This window comes from Corvus hawaiiensis, chromosome 4, assembly GCF_020740725.1.
Source record: "Corvus hawaiiensis isolate bCorHaw1 chromosome 4, bCorHaw1.pri.cur, whole genome shotgun sequence".
NCBI classification, from domain to species: Eukaryota; Metazoa; Chordata; class Aves; order Passeriformes; family Corvidae; genus Corvus; species Corvus hawaiiensis.
Genome location: NC_063216.1, coordinates 79,559,323 through 79,579,215, shown reverse-complemented (window position 1 = coordinate 79,579,215; position 19,893 = coordinate 79,559,323). Strand labels below are relative to the sequence as shown.

General features: G+C 56.0%; 1 protein-coding gene across 2 annotated transcripts in view; it reads left to right on the top strand.

Annotated features, from left to right (window-relative positions):
• PPP6R2 (protein phosphatase 6 regulatory subunit 2) overlaps positions 1 to 19,893 on the top strand; it is a 56,691-nt gene that overhangs the window by 18,242 nt on the left and 18,556 nt on the right. The window contains exons 2-10 of one of the 2 annotated variants that reach the window (XM_048300202.1): positions 2,081 to 2,213; positions 8,687 to 8,991; positions 11,803 to 11,989; positions 12,640 to 12,777; positions 13,806 to 13,871; positions 14,748 to 14,860; positions 17,599 to 17,712; positions 18,603 to 18,729; positions 19,435 to 19,587. In XM_048300202.1, coding sequence (XP_048156159.1) covers positions 8,711 to 8,991; positions 11,803 to 11,989; positions 12,640 to 12,777; positions 13,806 to 13,871; positions 14,748 to 14,860; positions 17,599 to 17,712; positions 18,603 to 18,729; positions 19,435 to 19,587 — 1,179 coding nt within the window. In that variant the 5' untranslated portion in view covers positions 2,081 to 2,213; positions 8,687 to 8,710. Of the gene's footprint in view, positions 1 to 2,080; positions 2,214 to 8,686; positions 8,992 to 11,802; positions 11,990 to 12,639; positions 12,778 to 13,805; positions 13,872 to 14,747; positions 14,861 to 17,598; positions 17,713 to 18,602; positions 18,730 to 19,434; positions 19,588 to 19,893 lie in introns of those variants that run through there. The other variant, XM_048300203.1, reaches the window with a different exon arrangement.

Here is a 19,893-nt window from a genome sequence, read left to right as displayed (position 1 = left end):
GGTGTCCCTGCCATGGCAGGGCTGGCACTGGAGGGGCTCTGAGCTCCCTTCCCACCCAACCATTCCAGGGTTCTGTGATTTATACAAAATAGACTTTCACTCTTGACTGATATTTTTAATTTGTTCATGTTTTTGGGACTGTGCCTTTGCAATGACAGCCACAGCTCTTTGTGTATATTTGGGATATTTGGGAGCAGCTGCTGTCCCATGGAAGGAGCTGCAGCTCAGAAGCCTCTTGAACTCCTTTGGATTTTGCTCCCACTAAACTTTGGGTGAGTTCTTTGGGCGTTTGGCCACTGCTCCTTCCAGAAGGAGAAACGGCTCCATTCCTTCTGCCCTGTTGGTCCTGACACCTTGGGGAGGTTTTGCTGACGTGGGAACGATGCTGGATGTGAAGGAATTCTGATCACCAGGAGCTGCGTCAGCCCCTCGCTCCTGAGGAACAGCACCAGCAGCTGCTGGTGTCACCAGGCATGTCCCTTGGCCAGCAGATGTGTCCTGGTGACACAGCAGTGACACGGGGTGGTGGCACACACAGGGAGTGCTGCTGTGTCCGGGCTGTCCCCAGAGGCTCTCCAGAGCAGTTCCTGTGAGGATGTGCTGGAGCTCGGGGCTTGCTGGGGTCGGCCAGGCCAGATCGCTCCATGTCCCAGCCTGTGGGGACCTGCAGCACGTGTGAGAACTGACAGAGAGAGGTTCGGGCTGGATATTCAGAAAAAATCCCCCCTGGGAGGATGGGCAGGCCCTGGCCCAGGGTGCCCAGAGCAGCTGGGGCTGCCCCTGGATCCCTGGCAGTGGCCAAGGCCAGGCTGGACATTGGGGCTGGAGCAGCCTGGCACAGTGGGAGGTGTCCCTGCCATGGCAGGGCTGGCACTGGAGGGGCTCTGAGCTCCCTTCCCACCCAGCCATTCCAGGGTTCCCTGATTGTGGAATGCAAAGCCAACTGAGAACAAGACAAGTTCTCCCTTCCACCCCCCATTGCTCCCTGTCCCTGGAGCAGCTTCTGTGTGTTGTGAGAATTCCGTATGTTCCTCCGTGGCTCTTCCAGCCTCGAGCTCTCCAAAGCTTCAGTGTCCATTTAAACCAGAGATGTGCAGAATTTTACAGAATTCTCAGCATTTGTGGCTCAGCAGAGAATTGTTGAGGTTCTTGCTGGAGGTGTCCCTGCTCATGGCAGGGGTCGGGCTCTGCTGGCAGGGAACAGGGACAGGAGAGAGGGAACGGCTCAGCCTGGGCCAGGGGAGGGGCAGGGTGGGCAGCAGCAGGAATTTCCCCATGGAAAGGGTGCTCAGGCCTTGGCAGGGGCTGCCCAGGGAGCTTTGGAGTGCCCATCCCTGCAGGTGTCCAAGGAATTCCTGGAGGTGGCACTGAGGGCTCTGGGCTGGGGCCAAGGTGGGGATGGGGCAGAGCTGGGACTGGATGGGCTGAGAGGGCTTTTCCAGCCTCCCTGAATCCTGGACTCTGTGAAAGACTTTTGGGCACAAATTCCAGGGAAAAAGGCATCAAAGCTTAGAAATAAAATCCTGAACAGTTTTTGTTCAGATCAGTGCCCTTGGTTTTGCTTGATGTTGTACCTCCAGTTAAATAATCACAGATTGGAAGATGAGGAAATCCATTTATTTTCACATTAAATTTAACTTCCATTTGATGCAGGGACCTTCTGCTGGTTGGTTTTGGTTTGAGTGTATCCCCACAGCACACCAAGAGTTCCTGGAGTTGAGGAGATTGGTTAAAGCCCAGCTCTGGAGCTGTGGGGCAGCTCAGGGGCTGAGCCAGGCTTGGCTCTGTCACTGCTTCCTCTGTGATCCCCTTCCACCATCCCAGGTTGTTCCAAGCCTCATCCAGCCTTGCCCTGAACACTCCAAAGAAGTTCACCTTTGCCCAGTGCTGCAGGAGGGGGGAACTGGGATACCTGGGAGGATCCTGTGTGACCCCATGGTGATGGCTTGGCAGGGGCTGTCAGTCCCTACGATTTTCCTTTGTGCAGAGAGGTTCTGTGGAAGTTCATTTAGGGAAGAAAATAAAAACCTTTGGCCCTCAGGTACCTTTGGTTATTGGTAACTTTAAAAATCTTTTCCAGGATTGGAAGCTTGCGAAGGAATTCACACTGGATGAAAACCATTTCCTGAAGCTGGGTCTATTCCAGGAACTGTAACCCAAATGTTTCTCTGTCCGTGGAGGAGATTTCACGTTTGAAGTAACTTCTACTGAAGGTAGGAACATCTTCCTGTCTTTTTATCTTGGAATGGTTGGGTGGGAAGGGAGCTCAGAGCCCCTCCAGTGCCAGCCCTGCCATGGCAGGGACACCTCCCACTGTGCCAGGCTGCTCCAGCCCCAATGTCCAGCCTGGCCTTGGCCACTGCCAGGGATCCAGGGGCAGCCCCAGCTGCTCTGGGCACCCTGGGCCAGGGCCTGCCCACCCTCCCAGCCAGCAATTCCCAATTGCCAATCTCCCATCCAGCCCTGCCCTCTGGCACTGGGAAGCCATTCCCTGGCTCCTGGCCCTCCATGCCTTGGCCCCAGTCCCTCTGCAGCTCTCCTGGAGCCCCTTCAGGCCCTGCAAGGGGCTCTCAGCTCTCCCTGGAGCATTTCCCTTTTCTTCCTGGAGTCTTCTTCAGCTTGAACTGGATGGGCTGGGAGGGCTTTTCCAACCTCAGGGATCCTGGGATTCACGGTGTGCTGGGCAGGATCCTCCCTAAACCCAAGTTCAGCTGGGAAGTGCCTCTCAGAATCTGAGCTCAGGTTTGTGATTGCTGGGAAGAGGATGAACTGCTGTGTCCCTGTTCTCCTGGGCACTGCTGTGGCTGCTCCGGGAAGTTCCCTGTGCCACACTGTGCACTCGTCACGGGCAGGGAGAGGGAACAGGCCGGGATCTCTCACCCGAGCTCCCGAGGGGAGGAATGGGAACCGTGCAGCAAAGCAGCTCAAGGCACACAGGAGCAGCTGCCCTTTCCTGCAGCAGGAATTCCATTGGGGGTTCGCTGCCCTGGGATGCCCTGGAGGTGTGGGAGCAGTGGGATCCTTCCCAGTGCCAGCAGTGGGTCAGCTGACTCAGGCATCTTCCTGTTGGGAATTTCGTTGGGAAAAGTTTCCCTAATGTTCCAAAGGGAGAGATTTGATGTAAAACAAGTTCTCCCATGGGAATAGGGGATGAGTTAAAGATGCACAGATGGGAATGGTTCGGTGGGATCTTGGGAAGGGATTCCTGCTGGGAGGGTGGTGAGGGGCCGGGATGGAATTCCCAGAGCAGCTGGGGCTGCCCCTGGATCCCTGGAAGTGGCCAAGGCCAGGCTGGACATTGGGGCTGGGAGCAGCCTGGTGCTTGTGACAGCTTTGGTAGGCTCAGCCTAATTAATTTTTGTGTCCCAAGCAGGTGTTGATTCCCTGCTATTCCTCTTTCTTCTGGGATCACTCCCAAATCCACTGGCCCTGGTTTGGGACCTGCCTGTGCCTTTTCCTATTCCTAATTTGCTGTTGATTCATTTCTTATCTTTATCCAGCTGCTGAGTCACCAAAGTGAGGGAGTTTTGCTCTAAAGCTATCTGGGAATTCCATGCCAAACCCTTCAGTGGGAATTCACCTGAGCCATGGATCAGCCTGGCCTTGTCCATCTGTGTTTTCCAGGTGGATTTTCCAGTGGTGGAACAGTTTGCTGAAAAAGCTGGTTTGGGGCTTCAGGTTCAGCAGGTTCAGTAAAGTGAGATTTTATTCCCTGGAGCTGGATAAGTGTTACTGGGTAACTGGGATTAAAGGCGGAGAGCTCTTGGATGGATGTGTGGTCCTGGTGTGCTCCACACTTCTTCCCATACTGAAATTGGAGGGAATTCTCTACGTTTTGGGGTATTTTGTGTTGCTTTGTGTAGCAAAGCTTAAAATTATTTATTCTTCTGGAAGAAATAAGGGAGATTTTGTATTAAAACTTGGCAAGGAAAAGAAGTAAGCTTAATGTTCCCATCAGGAAGCTGTGTCTGTGCAGGCTAAAATCCACCCTGGGTGGAACTGGGACCTGTTCAGCGGGGCCAGAGCTGCTGGAGTTGGGTTTGGCTTTCGGATTTTGTACTGGATGTTCCTGGGATGGCAGAAGGATCCTGAAACTCTTTTTGGGAACGTCCTTCCCTCAGCACCTCCACGTGTTCCCACTTCATGGAAAACATTCAGTGTTTTATTTTAGCAGGAATGGTCTTAAATGGGCCTAAAAAAATCAGTAAATCTTGGGAATTTTGTCCTGCTTTCCAGGAGGAGTTGCCTGGGCGGTTCCTGCCCCTCCATGTTCACTTTTCCTGGTGTTGGAGTCCCGGGAGCATTTCGGAAAGGTTGGGAAGTGCTGTGGGTGTTTGGTCTGTGCCTGTGTTTGCTGAGGCTCAGGGAGCCCTTGGTGACACAGAACTGACTGGGAATAACCCTGGGAGAAATCACACCAGTCCAGGGCCGGGGTACTCACGGAGCCCTGGGATCAGGGGGGCTGGAAAGGCTCCAAGGCCACGGAGTCACCTGGGACGGAGCCTCTGTCACCAGCACCAAGGGCCCTCTCCTGCTGTTCCCACCGGAGCTGCCGAAGGGAGCCTTTGGGATGTGCTGGACGAGCCGTTCCCTGGGGGCTGCCGGCGGCAGGAAGCTGGGAGACATCCACGGGAAAGAAAGAATAAAAGGACAAATTCCCCGTTGGAATTGCCAGCCAGCAGCTCCCCCGGCTCAGAGCGCTCTGTGTAAAACGTTGATTTTGTCCTTCATGCAGATGAGCAGCCTGGGGCAGGAGCTGTCCAGGACAGGGAGGAGGCACCCACACGGCTCTGGGGAGGGGGGAAAATAAAATACAATACAGTAAAATAACATAAAATAAGATACAGTACAATAAGATAGCATAAAATACAATGCAATGCAATACAATAACATAAAATACAATACAATAAAATAAAATACAATAAAATGAAATGCAATAAAACAAAACAAAATAAAATGCCCCCCACCAGCTCCTGAGCAGATGGAGAAGGAGAAGAAGAATGGAACAGAGCAGTGGTGGCAAAAGGGGTCCCTTGTTTGGGGTTTTTAACAGCAAGTGCATTAACTGTTGGAACTTTTTCTAAACCCAGCTGGAATTTTGTTGGCAGGGAATTGAATATTCCCAGCCCTGAGGAGGCAGGGTTTGTTAGTTTTGGAATTCTGTGTCGGAAGAGGGAGATGAAACATCTCCTGCGTTGTCCCAAACAAGTTCAACACCCCAACACTGCTTTTGGTCATGAACAAGAATTAATTTGTGGCTTGGAAACCGGTGCTGCTGTGCTGCAACAGTGGGGCTTTAATCCCGGTGAGGCCCAGACACACCTACAGCAATCCCCTTCCCTGATGGCCTCAGACTGAAGGAGGGCAGGGATGGATGGGATCTTGGGCAGGAATTCCTGGCTGGGAGCATGGTGAGGGGCTGGGCTGGAATTCCCAGAGCAGATGTGGCTGCCCCTGGATCCCTGGCAGTGGCCAAGGCCAGGCTGGACATTGGGGCTGGAGCAGCCTGGCACAGTGGGAGGTGTCCCTGCCATGGCAGGGCTGGCACTGGAGGGGCTCTGAGCTCCCTTCCCACCCAACCATTCCAGCATTCCCTGAGCCTTTGGTGCTCACACAGAGGATCTTTAATTGCTGCTGTTAAGGAGCTGTCCCAGAGCCTGGTGCCAGCAGGGGTTGACGGGGGCTCTCCTTGGCTGCAGCCTCTCTCCTCCTTCCCAGCGCTGCAGCTCCCTGCAGAGCCTTGGTGGCACACACAGGGGTTGGGGTGGCACTGGAATTTCCCTGGGTCAGGTGTGGAGATGCTCCCTGGAAGGCAGCTCAGCTCCAGAGGCAGCAGCAGGTTCTGACACGGAGCTGCTCTCCTGGAGCTCTCGCGGGTTTTGCTCTTGTTGGATATTCCAGAAATAAAATGAGCAGCTGGGAAGGGCTTTGAGTGTCCACCTGAAAAAGGGAAAATATTTCTGCTTTACTGGTGACAAGAGTGACCTAAATTAAAGTACTGAGATGGGAGATGTGGCAGATCCCATGGAATCAGAGACTCCTGGAATGTTTGGGTGGGAAGGGAGCTCAGAGCCCCTCCAGTGCCAGCCCTGCCATGGCAGGGACACCTCCCACTGTGCCAGGCTGCTCCAGCCCCAATGTCCAGCCTGGCCTTGGCCACTGCCAGGGATCCAGGGGCAGCCCCAGCTGCTCTGGGAATTCCAGCCTGAGCCCCTCACCATCGACCAGGGAAGGTCAGGCAGCTTTTCCTAGAGATGCATAAAAAGTTCAGGAAAGCTGTGGAATTGCCAGGTTTACAATGGGTGTCAGTTTGGAAGGTGAGATTTCCATGTGGATTCCACACCTGTGGAGGGAATATTTCTGCATTTGGGTTGACTGAGCCCCCAAACCTCCTTCAGTGAAAGCCTTTGGTGCCAGATTTTCCCTCGGTGAATTTATAACCAAGCTGAGATGGTTAAAAATACCCAAAGAACAGTTTGTGAGGAACACACCGAGCCCAGCAGCGCTGTCACTGCGGTGTCACGTAGGTTGAACATTCAGATGGCTGCTCCCAACTCCCAAATTCAGTGCTGAAATCCCAGAATCCCAGGATCCTGAGGTTGGAAAAGCCCTCCCAGCCCATCCAGTCCCAGCTGTGCCCCATCCCCACCTTGGCCCCAGCCCAGAGCCCTCAGTGCCACCTCCAGGAATTCCTCAGACACCTGCAGGCATGGGCACTCCAAAGCTCCCTGGGCAGCCCCTGCCAAGGCCTGAGCGCCCTTTCCATGGGGAAATTCCTGCTGGTGCCCACCCTGCCCCTCCCCTGGCCCAGCCTGAGGCCGTTCCCTCTCTCCTGTCCCTGTTCCCTGGCAGCAGAGCCCGACCCCCCCGGCTGCCCCCTCCTGTCAGGGACTTGTGCAGAGCCACAAGGTCCCCCCTGAGCCTCCTTTGCTCCAGCCTGAGCCCCTTTCCAGCTCCCTCAGCCGCTCCTGGGGCTCCAGCCCCTTCCCAGCTCCGTTCCCTGGACACGCCCCAGCCCCTCCAGGGCTCTCCAGAGCTGCCCCCAGGATTCTGGGTGGGAAAAACCCGAAGTGTAAAAGAAACTCAAAGTTTTTCCCCTGTTCCATGTCCTGATTGCTGTAAGTGCTTCACTCAGAGTGTCAGTGTGGAAGTTACACCATGAAGGACCCAGTGATTTAAGATCTAATGGAAAAATTGGGGTCTTCAGCCTTTTGCAAGGCCCTGTTCTGGTGGCTGGAAAGCAGAGGCCCCTCAGTGTCATTCCTGGAGGGAAAAGGGGTTTTTAAGAGCACAGTGTCCCAGCTGTGCTGTAGCTGAGGATATGCAGAGTGGGACTGGTGGAGGATCAGGCATGGGGACATTTTTGGATGCTGGAAAAAGCCAAAGGAATGGATGGATAGAGTTCAGCATGTGGAAACGGGGATGTGGGTTAGGTTACAAACAGCCCTGTGATTCCTGGCTGTGGAATCATTTGGTGCTGTCGGATCATCTGGGAAAGTGGCACAGGGACACGGCTCAGCCCAGGGACTCCGTGTGCAGGGTGTGTGTGACCAGCGCTGGCACTGCCCGGGATGGGTCTGGAGGGAGCTGTGCCATCATCCACATCCCTGCGGAGCGACAGCCACTGCCTGGTGTTCGGCTGGAGGGCGACTGGGGCCAGGGGCTGGAGGGCCAGGAGCCAGGGAATGGCTTCCCAGTGCCAGAGGGCAGGGCTGGATGGGAGATTGGGAATTGGGAATTGCTGGCTGGGAGGGTGGGCAGGCCCTGGCCCAGGGTGCCCAGAGCAGCTGGGGCTGCCCCTGGATCCCTGGCAGTGGCCAAGGCCAGGCTGGACATTGGGGCTGGAGCAGCCTGGCACAGTGGGAGGTGTCCCTGCCATGGCAGGGCTGGCACTGGAGGGGCTCTGAGCTCCCTTCCCACCCAGCCATTCCAGGATTCCCTGAATTCTGTACCTGGTCCTGTGGCCCAAGCCGGATTGTGAAGGGTTGTCGAGGAGCTGAGCTGTGATGGTGAAGGGCAGAATTGGAAGATAAAATGTTAAGCAAGTGGAAGAGCCCTGGAAGAGTCTCTTAAGGATGGTCTGAACAGTGCCTTGGTTTGGTGTAACCCACAGCTGTTCTAAAATTCCAGGCACTGGGAAAGCAAAGTGGAAAAGCATTGTTAATAGAACTGACACTGGGAAAAATTGGGATAACCAAAGGGCAAACAAGGGTTGGGGGAGGAGAGGATGGAAATGGGAGGTACAGAGTGCAGTGCCTCAGGAGAGCCTTGGAGGGGCTGGAGCATGTCCAGGGCAGAGAAGGGTCTGGAGCCCCAGGAGCGGCTGAGGGAGCTGGAAAGGGGCTCAGGCTGGAGCAAAGGAGGCTCAGGGGGGACCTTGTGGCTCTGCACAAGTCCCTGACAGGAGGGGGCAGCCGGGGGGGTCGGGCTCTGCTGGCAGGGAACAGGGACAGGAGAGAGGGAACGGCCTCAGGCTGGGCCAGGGGAGGGGCAGGGTGGGTGGTGGGGAAATTCCTTCCCCAGCAGGGTTGGAAAGCACTGGCAGGGGCTGCTCAGGGCAGTGGCGGAGTCCCCATCCCTGGAAGTGTTTAAAAAATGTGTGGACGTGGCACTTGAGCACCTGATTTGGTGGTTGATGGGGTTGATGGTTGGACTCAATGATCTTAAAGGTCTTCTCCGACCTCAGCGATTCCGTGATGATCCGGGCGGGATGTGGAGCAGTAACCGGTGCTTTCCTGCCCCCAGCCAGTCGTGTCCCATCACCATGTTCTGGAAGTTTGATCTGAACACAACGTCACACGTGGACAAGCTGCTGGACAAGGAGGATGTGACCCTGGAGGAGCTGATGGACGAGGATGACGTCCTGCAGGAATGCAAGGCCCAGAACCGGCGGCTGCTGGACTTCCTGTGCCAGCAGCAGTGCATGGAGCAGCTGGTCACCCTCATCACCCACGAGCCCCCCGTGGACATGGACGAGAAGGTCCGATTCAAGTAGGTATTGGATTCCTGCTCCCCCGGGACATCCCAGCCAGGGGTCCCGGGGCTGAAAACAGAGATTCCAGCTGGGTTCTGTCCGTGCTGCCGGGGCTGGCAGCTCCTCACTGGGGGAGGCTTTGAGCCCTGGGGATGCCTCAGCAGTTGGGGCTTGGAGGGAATTGTCAGGATTTGTTGCTTTGGTTTTGATGGTGGTGTAACACTGAGTTGGTCTCCAAAAAAAATCCTACCTCAAATAATGTCTCCAAAAAATCCTATCTCAGTGTCTCAAAAATATCTTATCCTGCTGTTCCCTCAAAATCCAAAGCCCCCTGAACGGGTTTATATTACAGGAAAGGGAAGCACAAGAGGTAGAAATCTCTGAACTCGATGGATTTCCAATCCCACAGAACAAAGTGAGCTGGAAAATGAATAAAATCTGGGATGTTTTCAGTGTGCTGCACGTCCAGATCCTGCTGATTCCAGGGATCACAGCTCTGGGCAGGCCCTGCCTCTGCTCAGACCATGCCGAGCTCCTCACAGGGGTTTGGTTCTCACCAAAGTTGTGTTTATGCATTTTTGACTCAATGTATACTCAAAAATATTGACATTTGGGTTTGGGAAGTTTGTTTGCCTTTGTGAAGTTTATATAAAAATAAAAGGCTGCTCTGACTGTAAATAAATAAAACTGGGCAGGTTTTTCCTGGTGGGAATGGATCAGGGCTGGGGTTGGTGTTGATGGAAACCCACAGAAATGCCACATTCAGATCTGGCTTTAGATAAGAGCGTTGATAACGGTGGTGAGGTGGCTGTTCCCAGGTGAGTGAATGCCTGGGAATACGCTGGGTAATAACTTGGAGTATCCTGGGGCTGCTCTGAAAGGTGAGTTTGGGACCCACCTGCAGAGCTGCCCCAGCCCTGGGGACACAGCAGCAGGACCTGGAGCTGCTGGAGAGAGCCCAGAGAGGCCCCGGAGCTGCTGCAGGGCTGGAGCCCCTCTGCTCTGGAGCCCGGCTGGGAGAGCTGGGGGTGCTCCCCTGGAGAGGAGAAGCTCCAGGGAGAGCTGCGAGCCCCTTGCAGGGCCTAAAGGGGCTCCAGGAGAGCTGCAGGGGGACTGGGGCCAAGGCCTGGAGGGACAGGAGCCAGGGAATGGCTTCCCAGTGCCAGAGGGCAGGGCTGGATGGGAGATTGGGAATTGGGAATTGCTGGCTGGGAGGGTGGGCAGGCCCTGGCCCAGGGTGCCCAGAGCAGCTGGGGCTGCCCCTGGATCCCTGGCAGTGGCCAAGGCCAGGCTGGACATTGGGGCTGGAGCAGCCTGGCACAGTGGGAGGTGTCCCTGCCATGGCAGGGCTGGCACTGGAAGGGCTCTGAGGTCCCTTCCCACCCAGCCATTCCAGGATTCCCTGATTGTAACCAAAGAGATGAAGAATGAGGGAAGGGGTGGACAGGGAGGGCTGATGTTCAGGGAGCATTTTCTTGGCAGCCCTTGGGACTCCCAGGAGCGTCTCCAAAGCCTGGAGGGGGGAAGGAGGTTTGAGCTCATTAGAAACCAGGGAAGCTTTTGGAATAAATACAGGCTGAGCAGGAGGAGTGGACTGTGTAAATCCAGATGGAATCCCACTTTTGGCTCTTCAGGAGAGGTTGTGAAAGTTTGTGAAATAGAACAGGGAGAAACTTGATGGCTTGGGAAGGATCTGGGGCTCAGGATGTGTGAAAGGAAGTCATCCGAGGGCTTTATCCCTGAAAGGTGGGATGGAAGCTCATAAAGTTCAGAGGGGAAAATGCAAAGAGGAGAAGTCCCCAGTAAATCCCCATCCAAGCAGAACTTGTGGAATTGAGCACCTGGAGGGAGGCTGGAGTAAGAAAGGAGAGTGTGAACTCCTGGATGTGCCGAGGAGCTGCTGAGCCCAGGGTGAGGGAAGCTCAGCTTCCAGGGGGGAGTTGGGGCGAGGTGAGTTCCCTGCAGCCGGGAAACCTCCAGGGCTGGGCTGTGGTGCCAGAACAGGAGTGGTGAGGGGTTGGATCAGACCTGGGGCTGTGAGAGCTGTGGGAGCAGAACCCGCTGGGACAAGGAGAGCTCCCATTTCTCCCTGTCTGTGGGATGTGTATCCAAGGGAGGCTCCACACACGGATCTTTAGGAATTGTGGATGCTTTTTGCATGGAATGAGCCAGGAAAAGGAGAAATGAGTCCTCATGTCCCCTCGGGGCTGTAAGGAATGGAAGGGCTGGAAAGTCCCTCTGAGGTGGTGACAGGGACATCCTCAGCCTCAGCTCCTTGGCCAGCACCAAGCCCAGGAACAGCAGCAGTGGGGCCTGGGGGGCTTAGGGAACCTTTGGGGCTGGAGCTGCAGGAACAGGAGGAGGCTGCTGGGGAAGGGAATGGTGCAGGGAAAGGCTCAGGGCTCCCAGCTGGGCTGGGAGTGTTTTAGGAGCTCGTGGGGAGTGCAAAGCTTGGATTGCAGAGACTGGGAAAGATCCTGGTGTACAAACCTGGTTTGGTCACAAATCAATAATAACCCATTGTGGGAAAAGTGCCCTCACCAGAGGGGATCAGTCATGGAATGGCTGGGTGGGAAGGGAGCTCAGAGCCCCTCCAGTGCCAGCCCTGCCATGGCAGGGACACCTCCCACTGTGCCAGGCTGCTCCAGCCCCAATGTCCAGCCTGGCCTTGGCCACTGCCAGGGATCCAGGGGCAGCCCCAGCTGCTCTGGGCACCCTGGGCCAGGGCCTGCCCACCCTCCCAGCCAGGAACTGCTTCACTTTATGAGACCTTTGCAGAGGGAGATCTCCAGGGAGTTCCCATCTCACCTCCGGGTGTGTCACTGCAGGTACCCCAACACGGCCTGCGAGCTGCTGACCTCGGACGTGCCGCAGATCAACGACAAACTGGGCGGGGACGAGACCCTGCTCAACATCCTCTACAACTTCCTGGACCACGAGCCCCCCCTGAACCCCCTGCTCGCCAGCTTCTTCAGCAAGACCATCGGGAACCTCATTGCACGGAAAACAGAACAGGTGGGGATGGATCTGTCCCGATCCAGGGAATTCCCTGTCAGTGCTGGTGTCGTGTCCTTGCTGTGAGCTCGTGATACTCCTGGAGTTGGGTTTAAGGTCGGAGGTTAAATGGAGTCTCTGGAAAGTTCTCGGAGTTCCTCAGTGCAGGGAGGTGCTGGTGTGGACAGACTTTTCCCAGAGTTTTGGCTTGGGATCGGCCACAGCCGGGATATCCCCATGGCACAGCTAAAGCTGCGCTTTCCATGCCAAGGCGTTTGGAGGATCACCAGAGTCATCCCAGTCCATAAACAAGGCCTCAGGCTCATCCTTACGGAAGGGGCGCTGAGCCGTGTGCTGAACAGGGATTCAGGAATGCTCACATCCTGCTCAGTACTGGGCTTTTAAATGCTGCCTGGCAGGGAGCTTGGGAGGAAAGGAAGATTCTCCAGCTCTGCTTATTTCCATGGCCTTGGGTTTCTCTGTGGCTCAGAGGGGAGAAAAGTTGGCTGAAAAGATGTGATTTGGTACTGCCTTGGAATAAGAATTATTCCCTTGTTCCCTGGAGAGCTCCCAACCCAAGGCCAGTGGCTGAGACACAAAGGAGAAGCTCCAGGAGCTGTGAGGGAGCTGTGTGTCCTGCTGGCAGCTGATGGGAGCTCCTGTCTCCGCAGGTGATCTCGTTTTTGAGGAAAAAGGACAAGTTCCTGAGCCTGGTGCTAAAGCACATCGACACCTCAGCCATGATGGACCTGCTGCTGCGCCTCATCAGCTGCGTGGAGCCCGCGGCGCTGCGCCAGGACGTGCTCAACGTGAGGGCCTTCCCCGCCCCCAGCCCCTGCCCCTGCCTGGGTCGGGACAAACGGGATCCTGGGGTGTTCTATCCCAGGAGCAGATCCTGTTCCCAGCGCTGGAGTCGCTTCTGTGGGGTCCCTCAGCCCGACTGTGGCTCCGGGGCAGCAGCCTGGGTCACTCCTGGCAGCAAAGGGGTTCCCAATCATTTTTCCATGGAGCAACCCAACCACTCTGTAGTCCAGCTAGAGAGCTTGGAGAAAGGGAATCTGTTCTTTCCCAGTGTTCAGAAATTCAGACATTGATTGGGACAGGAATCAGTGTAACTCCTCACCATGTTCAAGGAATCAGAGTCAGGGCATCATGGAATGCTTTGGGTTGGAGAACCCCTCCAGTGCCAGCCCTGCCATGGCAGGGACACCTCCCACTGTGCCAGGCTGCTCCAGCCCCAATGTCCAGCCTGGCCTGGGACACTGCCGGGGATCCAGGGGCAGCCCCAGCTGCTCTGGGCACCCGGGGCCAGGGCCTGCCCACCCTCCCAGCCAGCAATTCCCAATTCCCAATCTCCCATCCAGCCCTGTCCTCTGGCACTGGGAAGCCTGTCCCTGGTTTGCCTGGGCTGGGAAGGGAGATAAGGAATGGTTTGCATGGAGAACAGGAAGTTGTGGAGCAAGGTCAAGGTGCAGTGACAGCTGTTCCAGCATCTGGGAGGAGGAGGAATTGCTGAGTGAGAGCAGCAGGAAGAGCAGGAGCTGTGGGAGAACGTGGTGCTGGTTCTGCCACTGCTGCTCGGATGAGGCTGTTTGTCCCTGGAGCATTCCGTGTTTTCCAGAGGGGTTTGGGTGTTAGTTCCATGGCAGGATGCAAATCCAAATCCATCCCCATCCATGCTGATGCAAATCCACATCCATCCCTGTCCCTGCCTCAGGAATGGGATCAGGAGAGGGAAGGAAGGGCTTCCCCTTCCTGAAGGGCTTCCCAGAGCTCCTCTTGTTCCGAGTTCCCGGACATCCAACGAGGATTTTCTCTCCCTCTCCTTTCCCTGCAGTGGCTGAATGAAGCCAGGATTATCCAGAGACTCGTGGAGCTGATCCATTCGAGCCAGGACGAGGATGTGAGTGGGACCAGGGCTGGGGATTTGGGGTGCTGGGTCCTGCAGGGTCCCGGAGATTCCCGTTGTCCTTGGGCACTGTGCTGGTGACCTGCGGAGGAGCCACCAGGGATGGCCTTGGGATGTCCCATCCTCTGCTCAGCACCAAATGGGGGATTTTGGAGTGGTTTCATCTGCTTTCCACTTACTTTACTCCCAGTTTCTTGGTTCTGCTGCCTCAGCTCATCTCAGAACGGGGACTTCCCTTGGGATTAGGGAGGAACCTGCTGGTCCTGGAAAATCCCTTAAAATCAACCACTTTGTGCCATTTTCAAATCTTTTTAGCCCCAAGTAGGAATTCAGTTGTAAAGTCCAGGAAATGCAGCTCTGAGCCCAATTCCCTCAGCTCATCCCAGGCAAACCTCCCCCTCTGAGAGGAAAACTGGGAACATCCCCATGGATTTGTGCTGGAGCAGAGCTGCTGGGGCAACGCTGAGCTGCAGCAGCTCCAGAGAGGCTTTGACTGGGGGCCAGAACCAGAGGATAAAGTCCTCAAACAGCCCTGGAAAGCCTTTCAGTCCCTGGGAATTAAATGGTGAAGGGTTTTCTCTAGCAGGAAGGCTGAGCAGTGGGAGGAAGGATGGAATGTTTGTGTTGGGAATGTGCAGGTTAGCGGGATTGAGGAGGAGAGGAAAAGGAATCCTCATCCCTGAGCTCCTGAACTGCTGGTAATGGTCACGTTTGGGCCAATTGCCTTTGACTGCACAGTCTGGTGATGCTGCTACTCCAGGTGTATCCAGCACCGAGTAACTCCGGGGTGGAGCAGGAATGGGATTGATCCCAGCTGGTGCATTCCCAGCTCGGCGCCGGCGCTGACGCTGCTCCTGTTCCTGTTTCCAGAGGCAATCCAACGCTTCCCAGACCCTGTGTGACATCATCAGGCTGAGCAGAGACCAGAGCGCTCAGCTCCAGGATGTCCCGGAGCCAGACCCACTTCTCACAGCACTGGAATCGTGAGTACTGGCGGCACTGGGGGTGCTGGGGACACCGGGGGTGGCTCCTGGATCATTCCACAGGGAGCACGCGGAGCAGGGATGTTCCTTTGGAGCACTGAATGGCCTCTCCAGGGATTTGGGGTTTGGGGCTCTGTCTGGAGGCAGGAGAGGGGATCAGGGAGCCCAAAGCTCCCGGCCTGACCCAGGGAATTTGAGGCTGAGAGAGTTGGGAATGTTCAGCCTGGAGAAGGGAGGGTTCTGTAGAGACCTCACAGCATCTTCAGGGTCTGAAGGGACTTCAGAGGAAGCCAGCAGGGGATTGTTCATCCAGAACTGGAGTGTCAGGACAAGGGGAATGACAGGAAACAGACAGAGAGTAGAGTTAGATGGGAGATTGGGAATTGGGAATTGCTGGCTGGGAGGGTGGTGAGGCCCTGGCCCAGGGTGCCCAGAGCAGCTGGGGCTGCCCCTGGATCCCTGGCAGTGGCCAAGGCCAGGCTGGACATTGGGGCTGGAGCAGCCTGGCACAGTGGGAGGTGTCCCTGCCATGGCAGGGCTGGCACTGGAGGGACTCTGAGGTCCCTTCTCTCCCAACCCATTCCAGGATTCCCTGATTTCCCAGATAACGTTCAGTGTGTACCAGAAATGTTGGTTTTCCCAGTTTTGCTCGATTCTTGCTGTTGTTCCTTTGCTCTTTGCAAGGAGCATTCAATTATTTATGTCCTGTTCTGCTTCTTATGTTCACTTCAAACCTAAAAACTCCAGGAGATTCTCCAGGAGACTGAAACCAAAAAAGGCTCCTGTAGGCCTGGAGGTGACATTTTGTCAGGAAAGGGCTGGAAGGAGCCATGGAAGGAACTGGGGCTCCCAAATCCCATGGGACGTTTCTGTCCACCCAGAGCTCTCTGAATTTTTGGGGCATTTGGGATCTTTTCTCCTGATCCAGGGCTGTCAGTCCCTCCATGACCGTGGACAGGAGCTGGTGTGTGCAGGTGGGAATGGGATGTGGATCATCCCAGCACTGGGGAGCCACTGGGACCATCCTGGGCTTGCCATGGAGCTCTGCCCCTGCCAGGACCTGCTGCTCTTCCATAAATGTTTCATTTCCCTCACTGCTCCTGCAGGAATGAGGCAGATCCAGCCTTTGTGCCATGGCCTGACTGGATCCTGTGCCAGGGAAGTGTTGGCTTTTCCTGGAATCCTGGAATCCTGGAATGGGTTGGGTGGGAATGAACCTCAGAGCCTCTCCAGTGCCAGCCCTGCCATGGCAGGGACACCTCCCACTGTGCCAGGCTGCTCCAGCCCCAATGTCCAGCCTGGCCTTGGCCACTGCCAGGGATCCAGGGGCAGCCCCAGCTGCTCTGGGCACCCTGGGCCAGGGCCTGCCCACCCTCCCAGCCAGCAATTGCCAATTCCCAATCTCCCATCCAGCCCTGCCCTCTGGCACTGGGAAGCCATTCCCTGGCTCCTGGCCCTCCATGCCTTGGCCCCAGTCCCTCTGCAGCTCTCCTGGAGCCCCTTTAGGCCCTGCAAGGGGCTCGCAGCTCTCCCTGGAGCTTCTCCTCTCCAGGGGAGCACCCCCAGCTCTCCCAGCCTGGCTCCAGAGCAGAGGGGCTCCAGCCCAGCTCTCTGGGCTCTCTCCAGCAGCTCCAGGTCCTGCTGCTGTTGGGCTCTGCAGCTGGAGGCACATCCCTCACCAGAGCCTGTGGCCTGTCCTCACTCTGTGTCAGTTCTGAGCCCTCAAAATTTTGGAGATGAGATTCCAGCTCGGTCATTCCCCCAGGAATCCCAGGACCTTTAATGAGGGCTGTGATTCCCTGCAGTGGGAGGGATGATGGCCATGGAAGATGTGGCACTTCCAGACTTTTTTGGTAATTTTAGACCTTCTTGGTAGTTTTGGAGAGGGCTGTGGGACCCTGCACTTCCAGGCACCATCTCCAGAATTCCTGCTCAGAATAAAGAACATTTTGGGCAAGGGGATTCTTTCACTCCTCTTCCCTTTCTGCTGAAGGTCACAGAGCTCATTACCCTTCCTGGCCAATTTTCCCCAGCCTTACAGTGACTTTTCGGAGTTTGGATAACTTTTATCATCCCTGAGTCAGGAATGAAGGATCAGCATGAAGGAGATGGGAGCAGGGTTAGGGGATGAGCCCCAAATCCAGGCTGCAGGAGCTGCTGGCTGAGTGCAATAAAGGGAATTTGGTTCATTCCAGAAAATTGACTCCTCTTCCTGCCTCTGCCTCCCCTGCTCTGCTGCCAGAGGGTATTTAGATACTCCTTATTCAAATAATCCTGCCTCATGAATTATTCATCTGTTTTTACATTTTTGTCTCATATTTTATTTATACCCACGGAAAGAGATTTTTGGGAATGTTAGAAAATAGTCATGATTGGGCTGTGAACTCCAGGGATGCTGGGTTTGGCTGGACACGGGGCTGGGGAAGGCAGGGAAGGGACTTCCTGAGTGCTGGATTCTGGGGAGCTGTCCCTGAGGGAAGGAGCTGGGATGTGGTGGGGAACAGGAGCTGCAGGAGCTGGAGCTGGGAGCAGGGCTGGCCTCAGCCTCCTGTTCCTCCCACCCGTTATTCCTTGGCCCTGGCAAAGAGCAGCGGGAGGAGTGGGCTCTTCCCTGAGTCTTCCCCGGTTCCCCGATCGATCGATCGATCCGTCAGTGGGCGCAGCAGCCCGTGTCCGGAGCGGGAGCGGTGCTGCCGCTGGGAGCAGCCCAGCCCCGTGACCCCGCGCTGTGTCCCCAGGCAGGAGTGCGTGGAGCAGCTCCTCAGGAACATGTTCGACGGGGAGCAGACCGAGAGCTGCATCGTGAACGGAACCCAGGTGCTCCTGACGCTGCTGGAAACGCGGCGCTCCGGGTGAGCCGGGACCGCCGGGACCGCGCCTCGGGAGCCGCCCGGCGCTCCGGCCTGGGCTGAGGGCAGGGAGGGACAGGCCGGGCCTGCTGGCGACTCTCTGCCAGCACAGGCACTGCCAGGACACAGGGAATGGCTTCAGGCTGGAAGAGGGGAGTTTGAGATGGGAGATTGGGAATTGGGAATTGCTGGCTGGGAGGGTGGGCAGGCCCTGGCCCAGGGTGCCCAGAGCAGCTGGGGCTGCCCCTGGATCCCTGGCAGTGGCCAAGGCCAGGCTGGACATTGGGGCTGGAGCAGCCTGGCACAGTGGGAGGAACGAACATTTGTAGGTAATTGTGGCTGAGCCATTTCCTTTGGAAGTGTTTGGGAGTTTGGAACCCCAGGGAGCCCTTTGGGGATGTGGTTTGCCAGCTCTGCAGGGAGGTTATTCATGGTCAGCTCCCCCTGAGCTCGGCACAGGTTCTGTTGTGTGAGCAGCACCTTGGCAATGATACTAATATTAATTAATTCAATATAAGAAATATTATAATTAATTAATGTAACTAATATAATGCAGGTATGCGAATATGTTCAGGAGCTGAAAATTATTATTTTTCATCCTTATTTTTGAAGAGAAAACCACTATGGCCAGTGTGACTGGAGGCTCTTTAATGAAATCTCTACCTCTGGGTACTGGGGGCAGCTCTGGGCCCCAGGAGAAGGAAGATGGAAAGTGGGAAGTGTAGAAGGAAAATGGTTTTAGTGGAATTGCTGATTAAACACCGAGCTGGGCAATGGTTTAATGTCATAAAGTCCCAGAATTCCTGGATGGGCTGGGGTGGGAGGGACCTTGAGGACCATCTGGTATCATCACTGGAAGAGGGATCTGTGAGTGAATCCCGGTGTTCCCTCAGAGTGGAAGGCCTGATGGACTCGTACACTCAGGGATTCGAGAGGTCTTACACTGTCAACAGCAGCATCTTACACGGCATCGAGCCCCGGCTCAAGGACTTCCACCAGCTGCTGCTGTGCCCGCCCAAGGTACCGCCCGGCGTTCCGGGAATCACACAGCTCCAGCACGGACACGCGGCCGGGGAAGGGAAACCCACAGTGAAATTTCCTAACTGGGGCGTGCAGGGATGAGGCAGCAGGAATCTGCTGCAGGAATCTGCTGCAGGAATCTGCAGCCAGCACCTGAGGGTTGTTGTGTTCAGGGAAATCCAGGAAGCGGAGACAGTTTGGGACTGGGGGTTGAGTGGAGATGGGAAAGGATGGAGAGGAAGGAACTTTTAGTTGGATGTTAATCTTCTGATTTGGAGGTCACATCTCCCAGTGGTCCCAGAACCATCCTCTTGGGAAGGTGGTTTAGGTTGCCCTGCTGAGAACATTCCAGAAATGAGCAGGTTCTGTTGAATCCCAGGATCCCAGAATAGCTGGGGCTGGGAGGGATCATCCAGTCCAAGCCCCTGCAGGGCAGGGTCACCTGGAGCAGGTGACACAGGGACACGTCCAGGGGGGTTTGGGATGTCTCCAGAGTGGGGGGCTCAGGCCCTCCCTGGGCAGCTGTTCCAGGGCTCTGCCCCCTCCACGGAAAGAAGTTTTTCCTTCTGTTGAGGTGGAATTCCCACGGTTGAATTTCCGGCCATGGCTCCGTGTCCTGTCACTGGGCACCATGGAAGGGAAGCCCCTGGTGCAGGTGCACGGCAGGAGTGTTGTCCTTCCCTGACTGCCGTCCCTGCTCCGCAGAAACCGGCGATCCTGACCACGCTGGGGGTGCTGGAGGAGCCGCTGGGGAACGCGCGGCTGCACGGCTCGCGGCTGATCGCGGCGCTGCTGCACACCAACACTCCCAGCATCAACCAGGAGCTCTGCCGGCTCAGCACCATGGACTTGTTACTTGTGAGTACTGAGGGCGGGGGAATTCCAGCTGGGAGCAGCTTTGCCTTCCCTGGGATCCGCTCTGTGCAGGGCTTGTGCCAGGGGGACAAAGTCCCGTTATTGCTCTGATCTGCTCCGAGGAGGAGCAGATCCCTGGAAGAGCTTTTGAGATCCAAATCCCACTGTTTGGGGATTTGGACTGAGCCTCACACTTCCAGCTCCTTGTTAGTTCCGTGGAGAGGGTGTGAAACAGTCTGTGCTGTGTGTGAGCTCCTGGAATGCTGAGAGATGAACTTCCTCCCGCAATCCCAGGATCCCTGAGGCTGG